At 34.7% G+C, this 26860-nt stretch overlaps 1 protein-coding gene across 5 annotated transcripts in view; it reads right to left on the reverse strand.

Annotated features, from left to right (window-relative positions):
* Positions 1–26860, reverse strand: part of AKAP6 (A-kinase anchoring protein 6) — a 257106-nt gene that overhangs the window by 112510 nt on the left and 117736 nt on the right. For 4 of the 5 annotated variants that reach the window (XM_071426918.1, XM_071426921.1, XM_071426917.1 and 1 more), the window contains exons 6-7: positions 24204–24300; positions 22776–22942 (exon numbers count right to left, since the gene is read on the reverse strand). In XM_071426918.1, the coding sequence (XP_071283019.1) occupies positions 22776–22942; positions 24204–24300 (264 nt within the window). The remainder of the gene's footprint in view (positions 1–22775; positions 22943–24203; positions 24301–26860) is intronic. The other variant, XM_071426920.1, reaches the window with a different exon arrangement.

Here is a 26860-nt window from a genome sequence, read left to right on the forward strand (position 1 = left end):
TGTTTGGGCTTGTGATTATTCTTGTTAATGAATTTTTTGTAAATGAACAACCTAGACCACAGTTACTTTTTGTAGTCTATGCTGCTGTAGGAGCACACAATGGCATAACGGCATTCTATTTCCAGCCAAGGATAGAAGTTACCTTGGATTTATCAGACATAATTTCTATCAATGCTATTTCAGATTACATTTTAATTCATTCCTCTAATCCATCTACAAAAGACTATTAGTCACAACTAATTTACTAATACAGCTCTATTATAGGAAGTGCTTTCTGAAGTAACTCTGATTTTAATTAATCTCTATTGTGTGCTCAGTCCAGATTTTGGAGTGACAGATACATAAATAGAAAAAGACAATGAAATACACAAATACAAATCCTCTTTCTTTCATGCTCATATTTTAATATGACAAAACAAAGAATTTTGTTTCTTACATACTAACACCTCTGTAATTCTTTTTTCTTTGTGGTTTCATACCTTTGCAAGAAATATTTAATTTCTTCCTACATTAGATTAGTCTTTCACAGTAGAGATTTGTGGCAAGGGCTATGGAATTTAAGATACAGTTGTAATATAAGGACAAAATTCAGCTTTGTTCTAAAGCTGCAGTTGTGGTGCAGCTGGAAACCAAGGACATCATGGGTCTGGCACTTAGTCATTAATTCCTAGATGGCCCAGGAACAACTTGCCCAGTCTCTGAATAGAGATAATGGGTTGATTGGAGGCAACAGACCAACTTAAGAGGCAACTGCCTGACTGCCTTACCACCTTCAGAAAAAAGTGCTACGCTAATTGTTTCATGAGCTCTCCAGGTAGGACTTTCAGTCTTGGAAATTCCTGCAGGCAGCTCCTGCTGTGCCTAGACCAACTGACAGATACTACTTGTACACTTCAAAGTGCTGATTTGCATCCTGGGTGGATAACCTGGCAGGACCAGAGGCTGCCCAGCAGCTCCTGATGCAGAACTGACCGAATTTGACACAAATAATTCACTTGTAAATAGTCAGTAGAAACTGTCTCTGCAGATGAAGAAATGCTTATGCAGAAAGACATTCCTTTGTACATAATTAAGACAATAAATAGATTTTTTATATCTAATTGCTCATAATTGGTGGCAATGGCCCCTTCACATGTAGGATCATGGGCCAGCTAATTATAAAAATTCAGCAGCACATTGAGGAGCCTCATATGAACTTGCTGAAGCCACCATTCCAGAACCCTTGTCCACTGCCACCTGGAATAGGACTGTTCATATTGAAGGATTTGATTCTTCATGGGAATGTATCTCTGCATGTGTGTCTCCATGGATGTGTCTTTGTGTCCAGGTGTGTGTGCGTGTGGTGAATGGCCTGCACTCAGTAAAGCTTTATTATACTTAGAAGAAGAAAAATTAAAACTGAAGAAAACAAAAAACAGAGCAAACTGACAAACAAATCAAAACTGAACAAATTTCTTCAGTCACCCCTATTTTTGCTTTAAATAATTTGAGAGCACTTAAACTCAGCAACATGTAATAGATTTTTTTTCTTTTATATTTTTGGAAACCAGAACACCTAACACACAAAAAAAAGTAAAGATTACTTGTTAAACAAATCAAAGTGAAGAAAAATTTAAACATAGCTGCCTTTCCTGATTTATCACAAGCTGAATAATGATATAAAGTATATAAATGGCAGCTTGCAAAACTAAGACTTCCTTTCAACACTGTCATTCCCAAAGGATCTGTAGAAACCAGCTTGACTTCCTTCTCCACAAATTCTCTGAGTTTGTAAGTTCATTAGAAAGATTTTTTTTTATGAAACTTCAGGTGCAAAAGGCAGCAAAATCTGCTACTAGTGTTAAGTACAAATGTGTCAATAGCAGTTATTCCCAAACCCATTCACACCTACTTCTTAAAATTAATTGAATGCAATGAATGCTGAGTAAAACATGTAGATAATTTCCCAGCACTTCCATTTTTTCAATCTGTTAGACAACATATTTTGGAAAACATACAGAATCTCAAATATATTGCATTCATCATTGAGATTAAATCCTAGAGGTGAAAAGATTAAATTTTTCCATATGTCAAACTATGGTCACCAGCAGTAATTGATTTATTCCTTTGCACAAAACAATGTTAGGACTGGAAAAAATCAGTCAGGACACAAAAGTATATGGAGGACCAACCTACAAAGCAAGAAGTCATGCTGTGTATTCATTTTCAGGACAGTTGCTTGTATTGTTTAACGATATATCTTGTTGTTTTGTAAAAAGCACTTTACAACAATGTTTTATAACCATTTTTTAGTATAAATTGTGACCTACAACATTTCAGTTTTCATCCTGAAAAACCATGCTCTATTTTTTTCAGTGAGAAAAAGGTGGGATGTTTTCCAACTAGCAACAGTTGTGAGACATTAAGATCCCTTCAGACTTTTCTTCTCTTTTATGATAATGAGAATATAAAAAACCAAAAACTTAATTAACTTAAGTTTTTAATTATAGGTATACTTTAATGAACAGACAACTCTGCATGCATGATGAATAAAGCGTTATCTTTTCCCCTTTCAGACTTTATCTTGGTTTTGTTTTAGGGCTTTGTTCTGTTCATTTTTGGGGGTTTTTTTCTGTATGGTTCACAATCTGAGCAACAAAGTACGCAAGGGGATAAAATAATATCTGCTTAACAACATAAACAGCTTTGTAAAGTAATGTTCTGGATCTATCTTGGTCTGGGTGGGAGAAAACAAGCATATTTTTTCAGGCAGTTTTATCTCAGGGTTACTTTTATCAATTACACAGTATTGGGTTAGGCAACAGAAAAAAAACCGAGAGCATTTTCAAAGTTCCCTTTTTATAGCTAGACAGCTTCCTATTCAAACAGCAGCACTCAAGATGAACATTTAAGAAAATAATCACAGATAAATGAACTCAGACCAATTTGTCATTTTTTCATTCTTACAGTACCTCCATTTAAATTAATGTCCATTCGGCTACTTTTCAACATCCAGCTTCCAAACACCTTTAGAGGAATTATTTTTATTATGGGTAATAACAATTCTACCTACCAGAATTCATTCTTTATTTTCAATATCAGTTTTCTCTTCTAAATATAGGTATGCCTGGTGTAGCATATATTGAAAAGTCTCTTTATACTTATCAGAAATCATAGTATTTTGTGAAGAATGTATATCTCTGTGTATTCTTATGTGACATTTCCCCCTTTAAAAATGATTGCCATTTACTGAATTGTACTGAGGTCTACTCTGACACAATTATGATGTCAACATCCATAATCTATTAGAGATGGAGCTTTTGAAGTTTAAATAAGCAAAAAATAAAACTGCACAATTAGAAATTATTTGTTTAAATACAGAACTTGAAATATTTAACAATATGTGCCTTCAGAAAATGTCATATTAGGAGAGGTGCAGAAAAAAAAATTAACTCACTGTTGCTTTGGGAATCAACATCTCTGGAAGCTCTCTGTGCCCTGACTAGAATAAAGGAAAAGACTTGGAAGATTAATTAACTAATGCTTCAAAACTAATGTGTGTGAGTTAAAGTGCATTAACACTCGTGGACACTCATTCAGGACTAAAGTGGCCTTAATTTCCTGTAGCTTAATCCTTCTCAAAGGAGATAGAGCAAGCCACGGTGACTTCATAACATCCATATGGGAATTTAATGCTCTTTAACTTTTGCCCAATAACGTCATAAATTTAGTAAGATTTCCTACGTGCTCACAGTGTAAACAAGCTTTTAAATGCAAAAGGAACAGTATCACTGCTGACCACTCCCTGTGGGAGCTCTTCCAGCACTCTTTGCTAATTGAAGATAAATTGTACTATGTTCTACCACATTTAGGTAGCTACCACTGGGCTAGAAATTGAAGCAGACTGGACTTGCAGAGTCATAGAGCGCAACAGAGAGACAGGACATATGTATCTGATTTTGCTTTGCTTCTGACCTGCTATGAGAACTTCTTAATCATGCTGCCATCCCTTTGCCTCTGATTCCCTAACTATAAAACAGAACTACATCTTACTTCCTATTCACTTGTTTCTGGTACACATACTACTAATACAGGTTTCCCACACCATAAATTTTCTCATAGCTTACATGTGTGCTCTGAATAGGGACTAGAAAAGATGAAATTGCAGGTGCAAGCCTGCAGTGCAGCTGTGATTTTTCTACATATGTCTGATCAGCACAATTTAAAACTTTGGTTTACAAACGTAACATGTGATGGCAAGATTAGTTCACAATCCCTACAAATCAAAGTCACAAATTGGAACCAGATACCATGTGACACTAAGCTACTTCAATTACAGTTAAAAATCAATATTTGTGGTCATTTGACTTTTCTGACAATATTGCTCACATAGCACACGTGAGCCTAACAGTGTAATTCATATGAGAATTGTCAAAAGATGACTCATTTATTCATATAGTCAATGATTTTTAAAGGTGGGTTTTTCCCAGTCTTTTGGGGATAATTTTAGTGCTCTTATAGGGAAGGAAATCTACTCAAGCTGATCTTTCACAAAATTCTCAAAATAAATAAGACAGTATGAAAATTTCCCTTATTTTCATTGCACCCTTTAAAGCCAGAAAACATGAAATGCACCATATGCCGTGGTACTACCACAGGATGGGCATTATTACTCATTCCAGACTGCTCATACAGCCCCTATCTCTACCTCCTCAGGGAAAAGTTTCTGAGAAGAGCTGAGCTTTTCCAGGAGAGCTCTAACTGCAGCATCAGTTTGCACCAGGGAAATAAGTTTTAGGTCTGCCTAGCCTGTTCACCCCTGCTGTGTTTTCATAACTGTAACTTCTCCAGATACATCTTCAGTATCATCCATAACTGCATCATTTGGTCGTGTCAGGCATGTTCACCGTTGTTTTACCACCTCAGAAAAACAGCACCTATTCATGACAGGTAATGCAGAGCAGCTCTGATTCAATCAAGCTTAGAGCCCTCTTTCTTGGGCTTAGATAGGCTGGTCGTTAAACAAGAAAAGATGGCAACCTTATTTTTTGACCCATTATTTTGATTTATATTACTTCTGTTCCTTATATTTTTATCACTGCTTTTTCAATTTTTAATCACATTCAGCCTGCTTCAGACATCTTCCTTCTCCACAAATTCTTTACTCCATACTGCTGTTCCAACAGGCAAATGAGAAAGGATTGTAAATATTCAAACAAACTTGAGTTTGACCCCTAATTTTTAGCTATTACAATACACACATGGAGTGTCTACACCTTCTATTGTTGTTTTTCCCCATTTCTCCAAACTCTTACCACCAACCATTTTTTTTATCCTTAATCATGGTGTGTTTCTACAGACATCACAATTCTGGCAGCCTTTGAGAACTTTCTAAGCTCTACTTACGTTAATCTTTATCTTTAATAAGATCATAACATAGATAATGCATGTGCTAATACCTCAGTGATTAATACTATAAAGTATTTTTGCTTTTATCTGGCCAGTGCTCCACCTCCCTCCCTACCTACTCATCTATTTATCTTCTATTAAGGTCTCCTTCAAAGGAGAACCCTGTGGATGAAACATCCCAAAGATATTAACTGTTACTGACATTGAAGTTACTCAAGACAGAGCAAAAACTAAAAACAACTGTCTTTACAGAAGAATCTCATAGAAATACCTTTTTAAACACACATATTACTATGGGATGTAGGGTCCAGAAGAAGGTACATTACATAATGAGGAGAATTTAAAGCATCAACAAAAGGAGTAGGAGAGAAAGTGCACAGCTCCTTGAGTAAACATTTGTTTACTAGCAAGTTAAAAGCAGGAGTTCATTCCTTGTACAATCAAGGAATATTTCCACATATTCACCAAAGGAAAAGAAACTTTGTCCTAATAAAGAGGTTGGCCGGAGAGTTTTGCTTACTAAAGAAAATAGGAGTTTTAAACAACAAAGTATTAAAACACCCTAGACCTTAGAGGATAACTCTTCCTTTTTTGTGTGTTTACCATGGAATTTATCTTGACCTTCATTTATTATTAGTTTTATACTCTGATTACAGTTTGACAGAACAAGCCCATACAATGTGAAATATAACAGCAAATTGATGGTGATCTTCAAATACATCAGAGCCTGCCACGCATGATAAAGTAACAATTTGCTCTGTCTTCTGGGGATAGGACAAGAACAACTGTGTATAAACTGCTGTAGGGTAAATTTAGTCAAGAGAATAGGAAAAAGCTTTCAAGTTTGCTAAGTACTGGCAGAAATTGTTTTGGATGTCACAGAATACCCACCACTGGCTGATTGTAAGAAAACAGAGAAACAGCAGAAGCAGTTCAGATGCTTAACTTTTTGTGCATAGGGCAGGGCAGAGACATTACAGAATGTATATTAATACTTTCTTCTATTATTTTTTGTAAATGTCATGTACCTATGAATTAGAACCACATAGACTTGCACATCACTTTGTAGAACCTATCTTCTGCCAGTAACAAGACTAATACATTAGACCTCTTCACCAGGTAGCCCCAGGAAAATGCTCTATAATACTGAAGTAGTTCTTTGCACGGAAATATGCACACACCACTTTCCAATTTTTCAAGAGGAGTCAGCGGCTCAGTAGATCTCATTGTTATATTGTGTTATGATGAATGATGTTTTCATAATGATGTGACATGTCTAAATGACACAAACCTGGCTTCCCACCAAAAATTTAAAAACCCTTACTTTTTTTTAAAAGAGAAAAACAGCCATAATCAGTTCTCATGGTAAATTTCTCCACAAGAAAATGGCAGTAGAGCAATTTAATACAAAGTATTCACCAAGTCTGTAATTATTATAAAACAAGTTCAAAGGATTTGAGAAGCAGAAGATGCTTTCATAGAATGGTACATAACTTCAAATGTTGAAATTACAGAAATATAAAATCAACAATGGAACTGAAAGTTTAATGTTTTCATGGAAGTTCTGCAAACACACAGAACATTTCCAAAACCCAGACCTTCTTTTTCCTCTAGCAAGTTCAATTGGCACTTTTCCTCACTGCAAATCAAAACCTTTCAGGTAAGAATGCAATAAATAACTACTGTTTGGCATCATTTGGTTTATCATGTTAAGGTAAAAGCAGCAAAAAATCTTTTGTATAGCATGTTCTCTTTTGTTACAAATGCCTTAACCTGAGATTCTTTCCTCCTTGCAACTTTATAAGACTGCTAGATCTCTCTCAATGTCATAGGTTTTCATAAATACAATATAGCTTTTGGCTCTGAAACAGTACCTTGAAAAGTTGCCATGACAGCACTGAGGATTCTGTTCGGCTTGCAATCCTCAGCAGGCTATGCTGCTCCTTTCTTACCCAAGTCTCTTAGCACCTGCCCACACATGCACTTGGCAATGTGATTAACTCCTAACATACATCAGCCATGTTTTTGCTTATCGTTCCTCCATGTGAATGAAATACTGTTTAGTATTTTGCTCTGGTAGCATGATGGGTTTGATTTCTTATTTTACAGTATATTGCTGTATCGTCAGGTTTGAAAGGCAAGGACAAAAAATTCTTTTGCAAGAGTAGAAGGTGGTATGACAAGTGATACTCCTCTGGATTCCTAAGAAGTAATTTTCCAGTCTCACATCTCTTCTCTAGTGTTTCAGCCCTTTAGACTTAACTCAGTAGCCTATTACTGAAATGTCCTAGAGAGAAATACAACAAAAAAAGTTGGACCAGGAGGAATACTCAGTACTAGTTCAGCATTTTCATGTAGTAGCCGGTGTTTCAGGCTCCTGGGAGCCCCTGCCAAACCCTGACTCTGGTTCTTGTAGTGTCTGGAAGGACAAGAGTAGTACTGTCCTTACATACTTTCAGAATGATATTCTCTGTACAACAAGCACTGAACTTAGTATGAAACTATAAATTTCAGAAGGAAATCAGTGCTACTGCCACCATGCATCAGATTTATAAACCAGATCATTTTAGGCACCAGAGGACTGCTTTAACTTAGCAAGTGTTTTGAGAGTGTATGCAACAATTTTTATGAAAAGAAGTTCTTTTTGATTCAGAAAATATACTGTCTACATTTGCTATGGGTCAAGATGGGATCTTTTCCTGAATCAGTCACCCAGCCCTAATTCTAATAGAATACCTCTGAATAGTTTTATACTAATAACTGCTCTCTAGAGACTTCTGAAATTATAATATATTAAAGACTCATCAGCCTATCAGAAGAACATGTAATTTTATGTTCATTACTTCTTGGTTCCTGACTATAGAATTTGGATGGTTGCACCTCAATTAAAAGTTGAATCAAAGTTAATATAATTTAAATAAAAACTTCAATAAAAAGTTAAAGTTCTGTTCTTAATAACATTAATACCCTTTAATGACCGCTACGGTCATTACCACTAGATAACTGACCTTCTTGAACCTCTCTTCACATAGAAACCTTTCTCCCAACACAGGCAATTATTTAGCAGTAATGAGTGCTCTGTAAGAGATTATTGTTTAACCAAGTACCTTGACACACTGCTTTTCCCCCGTTATCTCTATTCTTCAACAAATGGTACATTTTTTTCTATTGTAGGCTTTTCCGTTCTGAGTATAGAAGCCTGTGGTCTTATTCTTTCCAATGCAGAAGTTCACAATATAATTGGCAAAACTTCAGAAATAATTAAAATCTTGAAAATTAGGGTGCTATGAAATAATGTTTGTGAGCTGCAACTGTGGTAAAGCAGAGCAGTTCTGAAGGCAGGTTTGAGATGCCAAGGGATAATGAGGAAAAAAAACAAGAAATATTGTTGGGGATGAAAAGATACAATTCTTTAATGGCATGTGGAAAAAGAAATAAAAAGAAGAATTAATTATAATAAGACAGAAATATTTGGGAACATAATGGAAGCCAAAGGAAAAAAGTGAATGGAAGAACAAATAAAGAGCAAGGAAAACAGGCAAGACAAATTAAATTTGGGGGCACAGAATTAAATTCCATAAAGAAAGAAGTCTTTTTGGCAGAGTCCTGGAAGCATTAAATGTTAAAGTATGTTACTGTAGAAGTGTGAATTACTGGTTCAATGAGCTCAACACAAGCCTGGAAGACAAAACAGCTGAATTCTAATTCCAGCTGGCCTAACAACTCACACTGTAGTTGTGGGGAAGGCTCTACCCCCTCTGCGCCTTGGTTCCTTTCTCTGTGAAAATTACCTTTTTTCAAAAGGCATTGTGATGTTTACATATGCTGTGCTTCAAAAATACTAAGCATTAATAGGTACTAATGCCATTAAGCATGTCTTCTTCCTCAGTTTTTAATGTAAGATTCATGGAACATGTTCCAATTCAAATTCTCAGGCTGAAATATCTCAAGCATTTTGCACAAATTCACTTAGAAATATTTTATTTCTTTTTCCTAAAACAAATCTTGCCTAATCAATTTAAGAGAGTGAGCATCTTCTAATTGGTTTATTTTGAATATTCTGACCACTCTTGCACCTCTTCACATGAATAGTGTTATGGTCAGATTGTGGAATAAAGCCTGAAGAATCCAGTAGAAATACCAGTGTGCTATATTTAGAGGTAAGATAGAAAATGTCAGCTGGTTAAAGACTGCATGGCACAATTGTACATTACTTCCTCTATTTTGGCCCAAAACACCAGAAAATGGTAAGTCCATATAATGCCTTAACAGTATGCAGAAAAGAATAGCCAAGTGAGGCTTTTGTTCATTTAAAAGCAATAAATATCTTTTAATGTCCTGGATGAATTCCCATCTGCTCTCCGTCCTTAGAAAAAAGGCCTCTAAAACTGAAAGGTGGGGGAACCTTTTTCCTATTGCCAACACTGCTGCTATTTAAAAGAAAACAGGAAAAATTTCTCAAAATTATTTTTTCACATTATTATTCCACCTCTTAAAACCTCACCTTTTAAGTGTTAACACTTTAACACTTTTAAGTGTTAAATTGATTGAGGTTCCTCTAATAAGGGGACAACAGAGAACAACACGGAGTGGGCTTTTAAAGGAAACTGCTTTTGACTTGCCTTCTATCTTAAATGACTTAAGCTAGGTTTTTTATTAACGACAATACCACAGGAAAGTATAATATTCTATTCAGTTCTGGAAAATACTACAGATAGGACTGCAGTGTATAGAGCCTTGTCAGCTAGACAGTTTACTACAATGGAGGAAAATGGAGCAAGAAGGATTTTTTTATTTGTATAAAATATATTGTTCTTCCAGGCTGTAGTGAAATAGTTTCTATTTAATTGCAGAGAAATCCTAAGAAGGTTACAGCAGTGAAACATTAAAATTCTAAGGGCAACTAATAACATTAAAACTTTATAGCCCCAGATAGAATAATTTAGACAAAAACAACATGAACATATGTTTTGTGTAATAATAACAAACATTTATAGCTGTCAAGAGAGAAAAACACAGGTTTATGCACACCTTAATGGCGTGCATGGGTGAGCATGAGTATATTTAAAACATAATATATTACAAAATTGACAGCAGGCATGACTCTTCTGGGTACTATGTTAAATCAATGAATAAATTACCAAAAGTGTGTTGTGGCTGTTTGGATGTGTAATTGAGCTTAACGTATGTAGTGTTATTTCAAAAGAAACTGTTCAAGGAGTTTCTAGACCAATCCACTATGCATCTTTACTAAGCTGTTTACAAATAACAATAAATGAAACTGTCTCACAGTAGGAAGGAAGTTTAGTTATATGCATTACATAAATGGGAGAAAAGTTAATTTTAATATGTTTTTCGGGAATTAAAACCAAACTTATTATAATATTGCTAGGATTCACTGAATTGGAAATCAACATTTTTCATGTTTAATTATAGATTTATTTTAATTAGCTGATAATCTACAAATAAAAGCCTTTATAGCTATACATGTCAGGAATAAGTCTACCGAGATAAATATGGATGCTTCATACAGTACCTATACTGAAGAGTAATAATCAATGCCCAAATAAATGAACCTGCAAAAAGATAAACTTAAATTTATTCTGTTTATTTACTTAATACATTTCCTGTCCCATGTCTAAAAGCATTTAATTATGTTAGAAAAGTATGAACTTTTAAACCTTATTGTTCTTGACTAATTAGTATCAAAAAACCCACAGATTTGCAAACTAACCCATTAATTGCCATATTTAGAAAAAATTGACCACATACATCTGTTCCTTGTTTCAGGGTTGTTTCATCTTACTACACACAGAATTGTTAAAAGATAAATTTATCCTATTTGTTGCATCTATCTTTATATTTTGCAGTTCTAGAAGTACTTGGTTGTAATGCAAGGCTCTAACTGCTTGCCCCTCAAATCTAAGACAGGAAGGACAGCCTGTACAAAGTAATACAAGTACTCAATAACCTTGTTGTCTCCAGGAAAATTTGCCAAATCAACAGCAAGGACAGAAAAGACAAGCTGACCTGACCTCAGTCACCTTCTTGTCTCCTTCCTCCAAACTGAAATGATAATCCTTGAATGTACGCAGTCATAAATGCACCATTCTAAAATTCTGTTGTACATCAGAGCTTTAAGTCAAAGCATTTCAGAACACATGGTGCTGAGCCCTTAATCAGATCTGAACTTTTTCTTCTGCAATTTTCTTTCTATTTTCTCAATATTTTTTTTCATTTTGTAAGGGATGATGTAGACTGTCAGCATCAACCACACTTGTGATTTTCTTAGGGCTCATAAACTCAAGGATTAAGGCATTCTGTGCTAAATGCCTGTCTCCTTTCTCTAACATGACTGTAAAGAGGCACAATAGGATGAAGAAATGAAGTGTACACACCCAGATGAGCTATTCTTTCTCTCTGGCGTGATGACGGTTCATAAAGCATGCTATGGGGAGATTATAAAAGAATATGGCATACCACCTGTCTGTGGTCAGAAAAACCATTTTGCATCTAAAGCCATCTTAGGTTAACTGTAATTAACATTTACAGCTGCCCATGAGATATGGCAAAGTACACTACTACAACACATATTTTTGTTGCAGTTACTTCCAGGTGTTTAAGGAACAAGTTTAAATTGCTAAATGTGATGCAGTCCCCATCATATCTCCCACATTAGTTGCATTACTTTGGGTAAGTATAATTATCAATAAGTGAGCATCTTAAAGCATCTGAGATACCTTAAGAAAGGCTTAATTAAAAATGCAGGCAAAATACTGAAACAAAAAAAAAAAACAGGAAAAAAAAAGGTATTACCCAAAAGTTACTAGACCTGACATACAAATGTACAAATGCTTTTAACATAAGCATCTTGCAGGCTTTTTAATGTTAGTCTATATTTTTACCAAATGCTCTACTGATTTTCTTTTTTTTTACACAATGTAAATACACATAAAGAAGTCAGGTCACAAATATATTCTCAGCACCATATTGTGTTGTCTTCTAATAGATTGGCTTAAAAAACTAGCAAAACTTGTAACATCACTTTGCATTTAAAGCTTAAGTGTAGTCAAGTATACTATGCCAGAAGACATTTAAGAATAAGTCAGTTTGAAAATACAGGATGTCCAAGTAGATTTTACCTTCAAACATTGTTTTCTCTTTTGTGACCACCCTAGTGAAGAATAGATGCTTAAAGTACACAACTAAGACAAGAACTGAAAGATACTACAAGTTAAATCATTGCTAGATGTTCTGAAAGACTAAAATAAGTGAATTGGAAAAAAAGTGAATTGGAAAAAAGAAAGGTAAAAGCCACCAAACCATGCTGAGTATAGAAGTAATTAAAATAACTCTAAAAGAATAAAAGCATGAAGAAGATAAAATTTATCTTTATCTCATAGTATCTTTGTTCACATCAATGTTTCTTTTGTTCTTTATTACACATTTAATCACTCTTGGACATCAACCATAACAGCAAAAACTCAAATACCTAACTGATAATTAAGCACAGTAATATTTATAAGAAGCTAGTTTATTCTGTAGATAGGAGCATTAATTTAATGCACAAATACAATGAAAGTAAAATTTCTTTTTAAAGATCAGAGGATTGCCATGCCAGTCACTCTTTAATGGAATAAAGCAGTAATTTTTGTTTTCAGACCAGTAATATAAGTTTAATAAAATGGCAAAGTTAGAAAACTCTTAACAGAAGCAACAATCTTTAGAGATGACAATTGACAACAGCATCCCTATTGAGCTGTCGTATTTGAAGTATAAGATTTCTATGAGACTATATCAAAAGAGAAAAATTAGATTTTCAAACATAATTTTTTTTCAAAAGCAAAACATGGTGGAACAGTCTGAAACAAAAAGAAAAGAAAAAAGCATCTCAGTATAGAAGGCAATCTTAGTTTACGCCACTAAATCCTGCATTACCAGAGGTAATTAGGATGAGAGGTATGAGTTGATATTGCACTGCTATTACCAGAGCTAGAAAAAAAATGGACTAGTGGAGATATAATATAACCTTGTAAGTCCAACACCTAGATCTTAAGCCACATCATCTGATCAAGCCAAAATATTTAGCATTGTGATGGCAGATAAACAACACACGGGTAGAAGACACATTCAAGCTTTCCCATTCGATCTGGCCAGCAACGCATTTGTCAGGAGTCAGACACAATGCCTGTGGAGCGCCAGACCTTCCATCCCCTGCACTGCCAGCAGTGAGCTCTGGGAGAGAGTCTCCCCACACACTCCTGTCCTATATTTCACTTGTGACCCTGCTGAAATGCTGAACTGCTTTGAGGAGCAACAGATGGCATGGAGGGAGAGGGAGCAGGAATAAGATGAGAAACTGAACTGAAAAGATCTGAATTTCAACCAATCTGCTTGGTTAAGTGATCACGGTCTTTAAATTCAACCACAAACTTGTTTTACTAAGGCATTTTTAGTCAGCAAAGATTCCTTACTTTCACTTGCTTATATATTAATTTATTTTAGTGTGTTCCATCAACTTCTGAACTCAAACTCAAAAATAATTTTTTTAAAAAGCTCTCTTTCTGCTGTGTTTTAAAATCTTGACTGAGCTCATGGGATTCTAAACCCTTATAGAGAAGTAGAAAAGTAATAGCTCTGACAGGCTATCCCAAAAATTTCTGCTTTAGACTGGGAGACATTGACTTTTCAGTAAAACAAATCTCTATTTGTGTGTGCATGTTACTAAAAGTTATTAAATGTGTATTTTTCTAGAAATCTGATAAGCACATGAAACAATGGGCAGATATGAATAGTTGAAAGTTTCCACCAACATTCAATTCTGAAAAAATGTTCTATAAAAAATAAAACAACAAAAATGCAACAATATAATTGTGTAGAGAGAACAGAATGGACAGACACTGGCAAAATAGGAAATGAATGCCCTTGAGTGGTTAATACTTCGTTTATGTCACTTAAAGAAAATGTGTTCATATGAACACATACTCAATGCCCTTCTGTTTTTATATTTTCAAATACAGGCCAAACCCAAACGGGATTTTTGCACAAATAAAACTTGTCAGAGTTGGTCCACTTACACAGGGGAAGTAACAACAGCTTAACATACCTTCAGAATTCCAGGTAATAATGTTCAATTTCAAATAGCATTATGATAAAATAAGCCCCTTGGGCGTACGCTGGTTTAAATATCTGTTCTCATCAAGTTCTTAGTCTGCACTTGTTCTCAGAGGAGAGATTTAGATTTAAAATATCTTTCAAACTGAACTTGATCTATGTTTTAATAGAAAGTAGCCCTTCTCATTCCTGAAGTAAAAAGTCATAATTTCTTTGCTAACTATATAAGCATAACTGCTTCTACTAACAGAGATGGATGTTAACAAGGCAATAGCTGCTAAAAGTCATCAATATAAAATATTTAGAATCACCAAAATGTAAAAATTGTAGAAGGATATTGTAAGTACCACAGACACCTCAGAGTACTTGTTCACATCTTCAATTAAAATATGACTTTTGATATTTTTGCAGTAAATTTTATAATATGCTGGTCTAAAAAGCACCTATGTTTCATAATAGGATTGAATATTGTGCTTAATAGTAGATACAATGCAGCTGCAAAAAAATATGATTTTTTAAAGTGTGGCTCTTTCAATTTTAAACCTGGTAGTGAGTTAAATAGCTCACAAATAAGATTACTGTCAGATTCAATGAAAAAAAAAAGAGGACTTTCTTCACTACTTTTTAGAAAGTTGGCTTGTTAAAAATTGTTAAAATTATTTGAGATGCTATGAAAACAATACTGTCATATAGAATTTGCAGGAGATTTATGGATATATGAGAAAATAATCTCTCTGAGCTAAAATGGGACCAAGATTTGCTTGACCAAGACTTTAGGGACATCATTACTTGAAAAACTAGAAAAATATTTAGTTAATTTGTGATATAGAGGAGTTTTACCAGGACTCATGTAACCTGAAAGATGACGTTTAGGATGGACCTATTATTCGTCTTATTGCAGTCCAAAGAGTGACTGCTTAGATTCATTCATTTTTCTGTGAAGGGAGGTTCTAAATTAAACACAAAATTATTCCTCCTGCCCACTAAAAAGCATACAATTAAGAAATCAAGAGAAACAGCTTCCAATAAACAACAGTGAATCTACCATGTGGAACCTGACAAGCCTGTTGGTCTTTTGGGGGTTTTTTTGGTGCGCCTTTGATGCTTTTGCTTCAATCATTTTGGAAAAAAATGATGACTATTTGAACAAAAGAAATATTTTCAAAATAGAACTCTTGTACATATGTAACACTTAAAATCTATCAACTGAAAATTCCAAAAGCAGTAGTCTAGTGTTACATTTACAAGCCCACCTGCATAATCCTGCACCTTAGCCAGGCATTATCATGCAACAAAAATTTAGTTATTATTGCAATATTTTACCCTCAAAACATTGAGTTAGATTCATCCCAGGTAGCCTCAGCAATACAGACTGTGACTTCCAGTCAATTGGGAGGAAGGCATTTGGGGAAAACCTGCATCCTCTTTCCCTATGAAGCAGCCAACCACCACCACAATGGGCTCACAGAGTCAAAAGGGGAGGCTACCTATGACATAATTTGATTTACTGCCTTTCCTGGAAGATCTCAGCTGTGTAAATCCTTATGAACAGCCATATTAAATGCAACATTCACCCTCTGGAAAAGGAACAATAGTTCTGACCCCTGCTTCTCTCAGGGTGTGTTGAGGAGTAAGCCCTTGTAAAAGAGCCAACTAAGGTTCAGTTTGCTTCTGCCTATGTTTGGCAAAAAGGCCATGGTCTAACAACACAAAAATTCATATTTTATCAGCTTGGAAATGTAAAATCCCCCAAAAATTACTGGCTCAGTTAAAGCATTTTAACAAAGCAAGAACTTGCTCAGCTACAAAATTCCTTTACTCAAGGAATATATAAAATAGAAGGCAGAAGAACTGTGGCAGTTTTACGAATACTATTCTGTATGAAGCATCAACTTAAGATCATATACATTTAGAAACTTAAAGGAAACATTCTGTAAATGAGAGATTACCTGATTACTTTGGCTTTGCCTGGGTTTTTGAAAGCTTGTGTTTAGTTGAAGAAAATTTTGCTTCAAAATATGATGAGTCACACATTATTGTCAAGGCACTGGTTTTGCCAATAAAAAGCCCTGTACCAGAAAGGTACGAAGCAGTGCTAAAACTCTGTTTTCTTTCTATCTGTACTAAAATTACCACACAAAATATTTCAGCTAATTCTGAGTGTGAGACAGTACTACAGTCAACAAAGTTTTTCTACTCAGTTGCCACAGTCACATCTTTTATACCCTTCAGTAGATCCCTTTCTTCTTGTTTCTTCAACAAAGACTCGCTACAAATCAGTCCCATTCAATAATCCATATTCAGACTCTCCGTTTAGCAATGCTAGTTTCTCCTTCTAAACTTATTTTAAACCAACTTTCTCTTTCCTTTTACTCTTCCACTCTAAAACGGTGTGCAGAATTATGGTGTCATCTCTCAAATCCTTTTGGAAGATACTTTTGGTTACAATGATAGCTAGGTCTGTGCACAGTCTAAATAATGTCTGTAACATTAAAATTACATAACTTATAAAGCAAGGTATTAAAAACTAGAAAACGAAGGAACTTGAAGTGTCTAACTGTGCTAAAAGACACAATCTTTACTTCCTCTTGCTTCCTTTTTATGTTCTTTTCATTGTTACATCAACATAGCTGTTTTGATTAGCTTGGAAATTCTTAATGAATGTTTTCAATCCAAATCCAATGTATTTGGATAACAATTAATATCAAAAGAACTCAGTCATGTTTCGCATACTCCAGTAAAAGACTAAAAGACAGGCTTATTCCTCACAAAACCAAAATTATGTCTGTTGATTTATAGAAGGATTTTGTAAATACCACTACCCTTTTCATCTCGTTGGCCAACTCATACATGGTTTAAATCCCCACCAAAGAAGCTGACAGATCAAGACTACTGTAATGTCATATAATTAAATACCTAAAGCCAAGCAAAACTGTAACTGCAATTAATTTTTCCTATTACAACAGAATTAACAGCATCACTTGTACTTATGACTGAGATGACAGTATCTTTATTCTAGACTTCCAAAGTTTCCAAAGATTCAGAATTGAAATGTCACATGAATGCTTTTAAACTGTTCAGCTGTTAGGCACAATAATAGTATTTATGTAGAGATAGCATTTTACATATTCAACAATATGAGACTATGCCTCAATGGCAGCATATCAGAGCCTTCTGTTCTAATTAAAGGAAAGCACTTCCCTATTACCATCTTTGATGTAGTGAACAGTGAACTGTGGACTTGCTGCAATACTCTTCAGCACAGAAATACATTGCAGGATATTATAAAGCATTGTTTTCACCAGTGAAAGGTAACAACTATTTAACTGTGCCCGAGACTATCCAGTTGCTCTGAACAGAAGAGACTAACACATTCAGCTGAAACTGCAAAGAATTAAGGGGGCAGATGGTAATTACTGATACTGGAAGTAAGCCTGGGTAAAGGTGGTGAGAACTTCAGTTTAATGTCTCATCTACGAGGTGTTGCACTCATGAGATAAAACTCTCTCATATTTAGATGGGAATGTGGCTCATTATGGAAATATTAGATGAAAAAATTACATCTTCTGAAGCACAAATACGAACTTTTCTTGTACATTTCTTTTCCATAAAAAAGACTTAAGTCATGAGACAATAGACCAGAATGGCATGTGTACCTCCAGATGAAAAGCCCTTTCCATATGTCTGTACATCAGAGATGAAAGTCTTATTTCCATTTCATTATTTTTTCAAATTGTTAGTGAATAAGTAATGGCTGTTTTTTTGACATTTTATTCTACAGTATTATGAACATGAGACACAGCATTTAATCCACAAGCCTGATCCTGAGGTCTTCCAGGTAGAAAAATAGAGAGAGACTGTAAGTTAAATAAACAAATTCAGTTTGAGATGTAAAGTTTTAAAATTCTGCAGCAATCTAAGTAACTCCAGCACGCTAAGTAAAATGATCTTTCCAGCATTTGTTATTCCTCCCTTCCACTAGAAGCAAGTGAAGGAGAAGAGAAAGAAGGCCAGTTACACGTGCCATTTGACAACTTCAAAGCACTACCCATTACAATAATATATGCAATACTCCAATTTCATATATTGGTCACCAGTTTTCAAAGTGGTTATGTAAGTAAAAATATTAGATTCTGAAATTATAGTCTCTGTTATCTGTTGATAATATTTAAATCTGTGTCAGTAATAAACTTTCCCTGTTTTAAAACAATGAAAGACATCAGAAAAAAATACTGGTATGTTGCTTTTAATGTTACAGCCCATGCACCACACTCATGAAATACAGAACTGATAAAAGACACTGAGGAAAAGAAAATTATCTACCCGCAAGTATGATATTTCTCTGCACTAATCACAAAGATGCCAAAACACTTCATTTGTATATTCCTTTTACATAAAAGTATTAATCTAAATGTGGCAGTCATAGCAGCCTGATTAGATGGCCAGGACAAGTTACAAGTCTGAAGTAAAAAAGAAAATACTGTTACCATTCTCTAAACTTTGCTCTGTCTGGCTGCCCATTTCACAAATTCATCTTTCTATGAAAAGACTGAGCAGGATATAATTGTTCTGAGCTGTGGTGTTTAGTCCACCCACTAGGTCTGAGACCAGTGTCACTATAAAGCTGTCTGTGAAGCAGCATTCCCAGAATCCCAAGCAGTGATCAATACTAAACAGCTTCACCAAGTTTTCAATTTTTAAATGAAAATCACTTTTCTGTGTACTGAAGACTATTTGTTTAGAATGATTGTAAAAGCTGTAAAATTATATGCAACTAAGTGGGAAATGATCCTGGAAGTGTGTGATGCTTAATTACATATCAAGAGGAAATTACACGGGTTTTCTTTTTCCCTTTATACAAAGGTTTGTTTAACCACTTCAAATTCTGTTCCTGAGCCACCCACTATTTCTGTGACTTTCAGTTTATTTTGTTAATTGTTGTTTTTTACCTCTTCGTTCAAAGAGGATACTCTTCAAGACAAGTCCATTTAACAGCTAAGACTTTCTTCCCAAGACTGTTTTTTACATAGAACAACTGACTCAGATTTCCATGTTCTGTGTATTAAGTCTGCAAGTGTCTTAACCAGTTACATGCTTCATTTTCTGAAGCTGGAATGGGAAACAAGAAGTGTTTTTCAGTAATATTATATATATATATTTGCAGAGTATACCATTATTCTTTTGACCTACCAGCCCTTAAGTTCTGATGCTATATTCTGAACTGTTACCAAAACAACCCACAAAACTTAATTCAAACATTTACTTGCAGAACAAAGATATCCAGATCTCAAAATCATAGTAATGAACTAACTGTACAAATGCATGCTGGGAGCAGTACTTGCAATTGACACTAATATTATTCCATAAAATGTTCAGTGAAGAAGAATGTGTACAATGGGAAAATGCTATTAAGACTTGTGTGCTTTTAAAGGACATCAGTTACAAGACAAATTTGCAGGTTCTTCAGAAAGCAATGAACTTTTCCAACAAACTATGAATTAAATAGATCAGGGTAATATTCGGGTATTTACACTTACAGCCACTAGATATGAAAATAAATAGCGTTGTTTTTCAATACCACTCTTTACTGTTTATTTAAAGCAATACTGTTCCAGTAGTCCTTTTGTAATGGAGAAGTGACCCTATTAAAGAGCTCACTTACAAAACAAGCTGTCTCAGACATCTTCAGAAAGAGAAAAAATGAAAAATACACTCATATATTAAACCATTCCTCCTATATTCCAGATATTTTAGAATATTATTGTGATTTCCATCAAAAGAAAACATACACTGCAGCTAAGTGTCTCAAGATTCAGAATCAGAATTCAGAATGTGATTTTACATCTCATGTACTACTCATATTGTTAGATCAGTACTTGTTGGACTGTCATTTTTAAAGGCACTTGTCAATGGAGTAAGAAGGAAAAACTTTATATCCTTCAATTTAAACTGAATACAGTCATCAATTCTTCATTTATAAAAATGATTGAAAAATATTTTTAGTAAATACTTAGAGAACTCACTGTTTTCCTAAGATTTTACAGAGGATGCGATATATTAGAAGAGATTAGGTATCAGAAATGTTTAAAATCAATTCTAAATCTTCTACGGCAATCACTCTAAGCCATTATGAAACTTACGTATAAAAAAAGAGAGAAATATTTCTTAAGCAAAATCTGAATTCTTTACTACAAATGTTGACAATATATTTCTAGAGTTCAGAACGTCCCTTTCCCCCTCCCACTCTTCACTTTTCTCATTAAAGATGCCACAGTGCTATGAAAACATGTTTTAAAAAGTCCTAAGGGAAAAGTTTCCAAGGGTCTTTGAAATTCCTCCTTTTCCTATTTCTTTACAGATTTCTAACACCAACACTCTTCCTGTAGTTTCTCAAAAAAGGCAAAAATAAAAATACCCTCTAGGTATAATCTTTCGACTTTCTATTACACTTCTTGGGCTCTTTTTGGTTTTTGAAACAACACAAACTGAAATGTGCAGTTATATTATTAGCTGTATTTTAGTTTTAGTTAATCTTTTAGTGTGAAGAAGTAGATGGTATTCAACCGCTCTACTGCACATACTTACAAGGATCACTGATATAACCTGCAAATATATTTAGTTTGATCTCTTTTTTTGGTCCACTTTTTTTTAAATTTATTTGTTGGCACAAACAAAAACAAACAAACAAAACCCCCCAAACCAAACCAAACCAAACAAACAAAAAAAGCATTTCTTCAGTTATCTATCTCTATTGTAAAAAGCACAGAGCAAGGAGCTATCCCTTATCTATTTGGGAAATTTACTGCAATATAAACCCTGCCTCCATTTCTTCCTTTACAAGCAAATATCTGAATATACTCATTCCAAGCTAGGGATTCCACAATTTTCATCGCAAAATCCAGGATTTTAGAATTACTTGTTACATGATAATTTTGATTAAGCTGTTAAACGTTTGGCCACATTGACTTAGATGAGTAAAAACGTTCAGAGATATGGGAATCATATTACTGCCAGGCTAAAAACAGCTTTGGGCTAGTCTGTTTAGTTTAACAGATCCCATTAGGAAATCAAGTGTTGCTCCACCACCTACTTCATAAAGGAGGAGCTGTATGGCCTAGGAGCACTTTCCATCATGCAAGTGATGAGGGATGTCAGTTCAAATTCTATCTCCTGCATATATGTGTTTTCCTGTATTTTTGTTTCATTTTTCTTCTTGATTCTTCCTCCATTTCTAAGACCATTCTTGCTATGTAGAATTATAGTAAGAAATCACCAGAACTTTTCATATAATCATAGCCAAGAGTCACTCAACAAACCACTCTCTTGGAAGCACTGAATACCAATGCTAAGAATTGTCTAGCATCAGAACCAGAAAATCCACTCAGCATAACCATCTCTCTTGTTTCCAGAAAGAGAAGCCATGAATTTTTCTAAACATTTCAGCTAGATATGTGCCAAGATATTGAGTTACTGGATTGTTCTCCTGCATGTTCTTTGCTTAAGAAACAGCTCTGCTTACAATTGGTGGTGATGAAAGATCATGGACCCTAAACCAGAAGTTTCTATTGTGTGCAGTATCCCAACACTGCTTGCATCAATTTGAATAAGTATGGTCTGTATTTAAAATGCTCTTACAAATACTAGGTTTGGCAACTGGCAACTATTATAGCCCTCTCTAATAATTAATATCCACAAAATTATGATAGGTGTCAATAACTTACTCTTAAAGTACTTGTATTCAACACAAGCACTATTATGGATGACTTAAACTTGGAGCAAAAAGATTTGTGGAAAGGCATATGACCTTCTTCCTACTACAATGGCCATCCCCTAATTAAGCAATGCATCTGATAGTCATTAACAGGAATGAGATAATGAATCACTTTCTCTCTTCTTTGTTAATTTGCTGTAACCAAGCGGCTAATGGATGTCAGAGCTGAGTGATTGCACTGATTATAGTGATTTATAGTTGCAACAAAACAATTTAAAAGCATTCTGATTATTCATGTTAAAGATGCTTTATGTTTTGTTTACTAAATGTTTTATGCTCCCCCTCATGCCCCTCTACCCACAATAAGACAGGTCTTGCTGGAAAACTTGAAAGTTCTAAGGTTTTTTTTATTGTTTCAGAGTAAGGCATTTCATTTTGTTTATAAAAAAAAAGTTTACCCAGTAGAAATGAAAAGCCTTAGGGTGGAAAGAAAACTTCAGTGGTGCCTAGTTCAAAAGAAGACGGAAATAAGAGGAAATAAGGCAAACTTCAAGCCACTTACCTTAGGGCTCCCAGTCCCTTCCTCATTCTCTGCAGACACATCAGTAGCCAGTATCTCTGCTTTGATGATATCCAGAGCCCTAAGAATCCAGCTGTGTTGCCGTTTGATTTGCCTCTGTAGTTCCTTCCATTGACTTGCAATCATCTGCAGCATGTCCTTCAGTCCTTCTCCAAAATGAAGGAGGAAAAATAAAAGCTGTAAACTCAACAGCATCTTTAAATATTGCCCTTTATTCAAATAATTAGCAGGATATTTAAAATAATAAATGCAACAAGAGTTTTAATGTGTTTTCTCATCAATAAATCCAAGCTTTGCTATTATTCATCCTGCAAAACAATGCTATAGAGACAAACACTTCTTTTAGCCATCATGTTATATTTTGATTGAGTTTCAGCTGACACTTTCAAGAGAAAAATTCCATATAAACTGTCATTTCTCTGCAGTAGGGAACACTGCAGAGAAATCTCTCCCTCTAATATCCAGTCTTTGTCTTGAAACATTTTGTAATCCTCCAAAGACATTTTCCTTACCTCCAACTCCTTTAAATATTTCCTGTCATTTACACGTTACTGTTTCCTACATCTGTGATGACATGCACTACCCTCCTTAGCTATGGCTTCTCTATCTTTTTGGAACTATACACAGAAGTCAGTAATTTTCTATAGCTTTCACCTCACACAGATATGTCTGATGCTGTGAAACAATAGAGGCACACATATAACATGATGAGGAAATAGTACAGCAAAGAATAACTTCAACCTGGATGAAAAGCATGTTAAGTAGGCCAAAATGAAGATGGCATTCCATAGCAGTATATGCTGATTAAAACCCTATTAGCAGACAAGTCACGCAAACATCTAAAAATATAAGAGGTGGTAGGGATAAAGGGAAATCAGAATATCTCTCTCCTTCCTCTCAATTTAAGGCCTCTGAAGAAAAAGACAAGCCTAACGAAAGGAAAAAGGTATTTTTAATTTTAATCTAGTCCTCATAAATATATTTAAATCAATGTAAGAATTAGTTTAAGTGGTAAAATAAAGCTTTACCAATGCAATTACTCATGCAGAGTATGTAAATACACATATATATTTGAAATCCTAGTTCATTATCTTAATGTTATTTCCATAGCACCTACATCAAAGAATATGTCAGTGTGAAGTTTTCAGTGATGTGATTTCAATTGAAACTCAGTCGAACAGCAAGACCAAAATAAAATGAACAGACTATTTGCAGGCAGTATTTCATTTTATAAGTATCACTGCATTGTATGCAGTATATGAAACATTTATAAATCTTGAAGGTCAATCTGATAATGTAAATATTAATAATACATAAGGAAGTGAATATATGCAGTAATTTACAGCAATGCTTCTTCATTCTTTAATAGTCTGGAGACATAAAGACTTGCAATATTTCAGAAGGATTTACCTGATTTGTGAGATACAATAAGCTCTAGAAGTTGGCGTCCTTCCTCTACCACTGCTTCTTTCAAAGCACAGTGGCTATCTACATTCAACTTAAAACTCTGCAGAAATAAAAGAAAAAAAAAAAGAGAGGGAGGAAAAAAACCTCAGCATCAGACATTGGAGAGGCAGTTATCATAAAACACACATACAAAATTACTTGATGGTTTTTATCAAGAACCACATCCCAATTCACCCAATAGCCAAACTAATTTGTGATACTAAAAGCTATTGATATTTTGGATCTGGGCTCAAAATGTTTCCATTAGATCAGCAAAGTGCATCTGTGTTGAAACAGCTGACAAATCTAGACATTCATTAGGTTTTATGAAAAGTCACAACCCGTAGGCTATATCTGAAGTAACAGTGTTCTATAAAATACACTAAATTTATGCCACCACATATGAGCTCTGTTTTTTTCAGAGTTCTTTGAAATGTTGGTGATAGCACTATTTATGAAACCATAAAAAAATTACAACATTGAATATATTGGCCTTATGTGCACTTATACAAATCTATTAATATTGTGTTCCTGAGTTAACACTCCTATCCATTTTCAAAGAAAAATCAGTCTGCTTTAGATCTGTGCCTTCTTACTTTGTAAAGCAACTATTTTTCAACCTTTTTTTTTTCTTAATATTTTTAGTAGTCTGGAAAGGATCTCTGTTTTAACAGTCAATAAAATATTTTATTTATTTTTTAATTATTATTTTATTTTTACGAATTGTATTAAGATCTAGTAATAAAGGAACCAGAAACATGATCTACTATATGTTACGCTATTTAATACACCAATGATAACTCAGATACATTTTTTAACCATTTTCCAGACCTTCTCACTATACTTGCCTGTAAGAAAGTGAAGCAAAATACAATAGAGAAAAGGATACTTGCCGTATTTAATCATAAATTGTGTGCAGACCTAAAGCGCATACATGCAACATATTTTCTCTTTGAAATGTCTATGGAATAAATGGATACAATATTTGACCACTTGGAAAAAAAGAGCTTTTCCTTCTCTTGGGAATAACTTAACTAGCAGAGATGAAAGGAGACTTTGCAAGTGCACATTCATAGCTTCTGGTTTTTATAAAACTTTATACTTCAAATGGTAGTGACCATGCTAGAAATGGAGTGCTAGGTAGCACAGAATACTCAAGAGCCCTCAATTCTTAAGGAAGCAACCATTTTCTTTCTTCCTAGCCCTTCTAGTCAGGTTGACTGGCATAGCAAAAAAAAAAAAAAAAAAAAAATTGCCAGAACAGTAATAAAACAAGGTACTTCTACTGTAATTTTTCATGCTTGAAAAAGGCATGTTGCTCAGAGTCTTAATAGTTTTTTCAGGCAGCATTGTACCTGACAGTGACAGAATGTTTTTGAGAATTTTCCATTCAAATAAAGAGCAATAAACAGAAATTTTGCTACCTTTAGCATTTTTACTAGCCCAGTTCTCCTTGTAGGGACATCTGAATACGCTGTTTTGTACTGGCTTCTGAACAACTGGGCCAGTCAAGAGAAGAGAAGTTAAAAAGGAAAAAAGATGCCTAGTTTATCTCTGTCCCTTTCTTAAATCTAGAGTTTTATGAACCCAAATCTACAAGTTCTTTTTCTTTCATAAGAGCGTGTCTGAACAAGCACTGACAATATTTAATTTACTGTTTACTTAAAACAGGCTTGTACTGAATAGTTTGTAATCATGCACTTCACAGGAAATGCACTATGCGTGTGCCTCACGCAGCAAAGAGAACCTAAAGGACCTGAGAGTAGGTTGTGTAATTTCATATAATTGAAGTTGAGTATAGATGCAGCTGGATGTGGCAGTGTCTCAAGATGATGTGGATGTGTTTGATAGGAAAATTGGAAAAGATGAGGTATTCTCTTTCATTAGGAAAAAAAAAAGAGACTTGCTGTCCTAGAAAAGATTCATTTAACATAACGCACCAGATACCACAATACAGCTTGATTTTCAGGTGCACCTATTAACCAGTAATAACGTTACACTGAAAAAGCAAAATAAGATGAATAAAGATGGGGCCAAACTTTTGGTTTCTGACTAGCAATATTCTCCTTGTGCAAAATTCTTATTTTATGGATAAATTAGGAGTGGCACAAATGTCATGAACATGCATGAAATTTAGCAGAAATAAACTTTTCCCAGCAGCGAGACAGCATATCATGGTTTAACCCTAGCCAGAAACTAAGCATGACACACAGTCTCTCACTTACTCCCCACTCAGTGGCATGAGGAAAAGAATCAGAAGGGTAAAAGCAAGAAAATTTGTGGGTCAAGATAAAGACGATTTTATAGGAAAAGCAAAAGCTGTGCACACACACAAAGCAAAATGAGAGATTCATCCTCACTTCCCATGGTTCAGCCATCTCCAGGAAAGCAGGGCTTCATCAGACACAATGGTGAGTTGGGAAGACAAATGCTGTAATTCCCCCCCTTCCTCCTTCTTCCCCCAAATTTAGGTACTGAGCAGAATGTCATACGGTAATGGAATACTTTGGTCACTCAGGGTCAGCTGCCACAGCTGCGTCTGTATCCAACTCCTTGTGCACCCCCAGCCTCCTTGCTGGTGTTGTGGTACAAGGAGCAGAAAATGCCTTGGCTCTGTGCAA

Source organism: Agelaius tricolor, unplaced genomic scaffold (genome assembly GCF_023055355.1).
Source record: "Agelaius tricolor isolate 1412-34295 unplaced genomic scaffold, bAgeTri1.0.p SCAF_5, whole genome shotgun sequence".
Lineage (NCBI taxonomy): Eukaryota > Metazoa > Chordata > Aves > Passeriformes > Icteridae > Agelaius > Agelaius tricolor.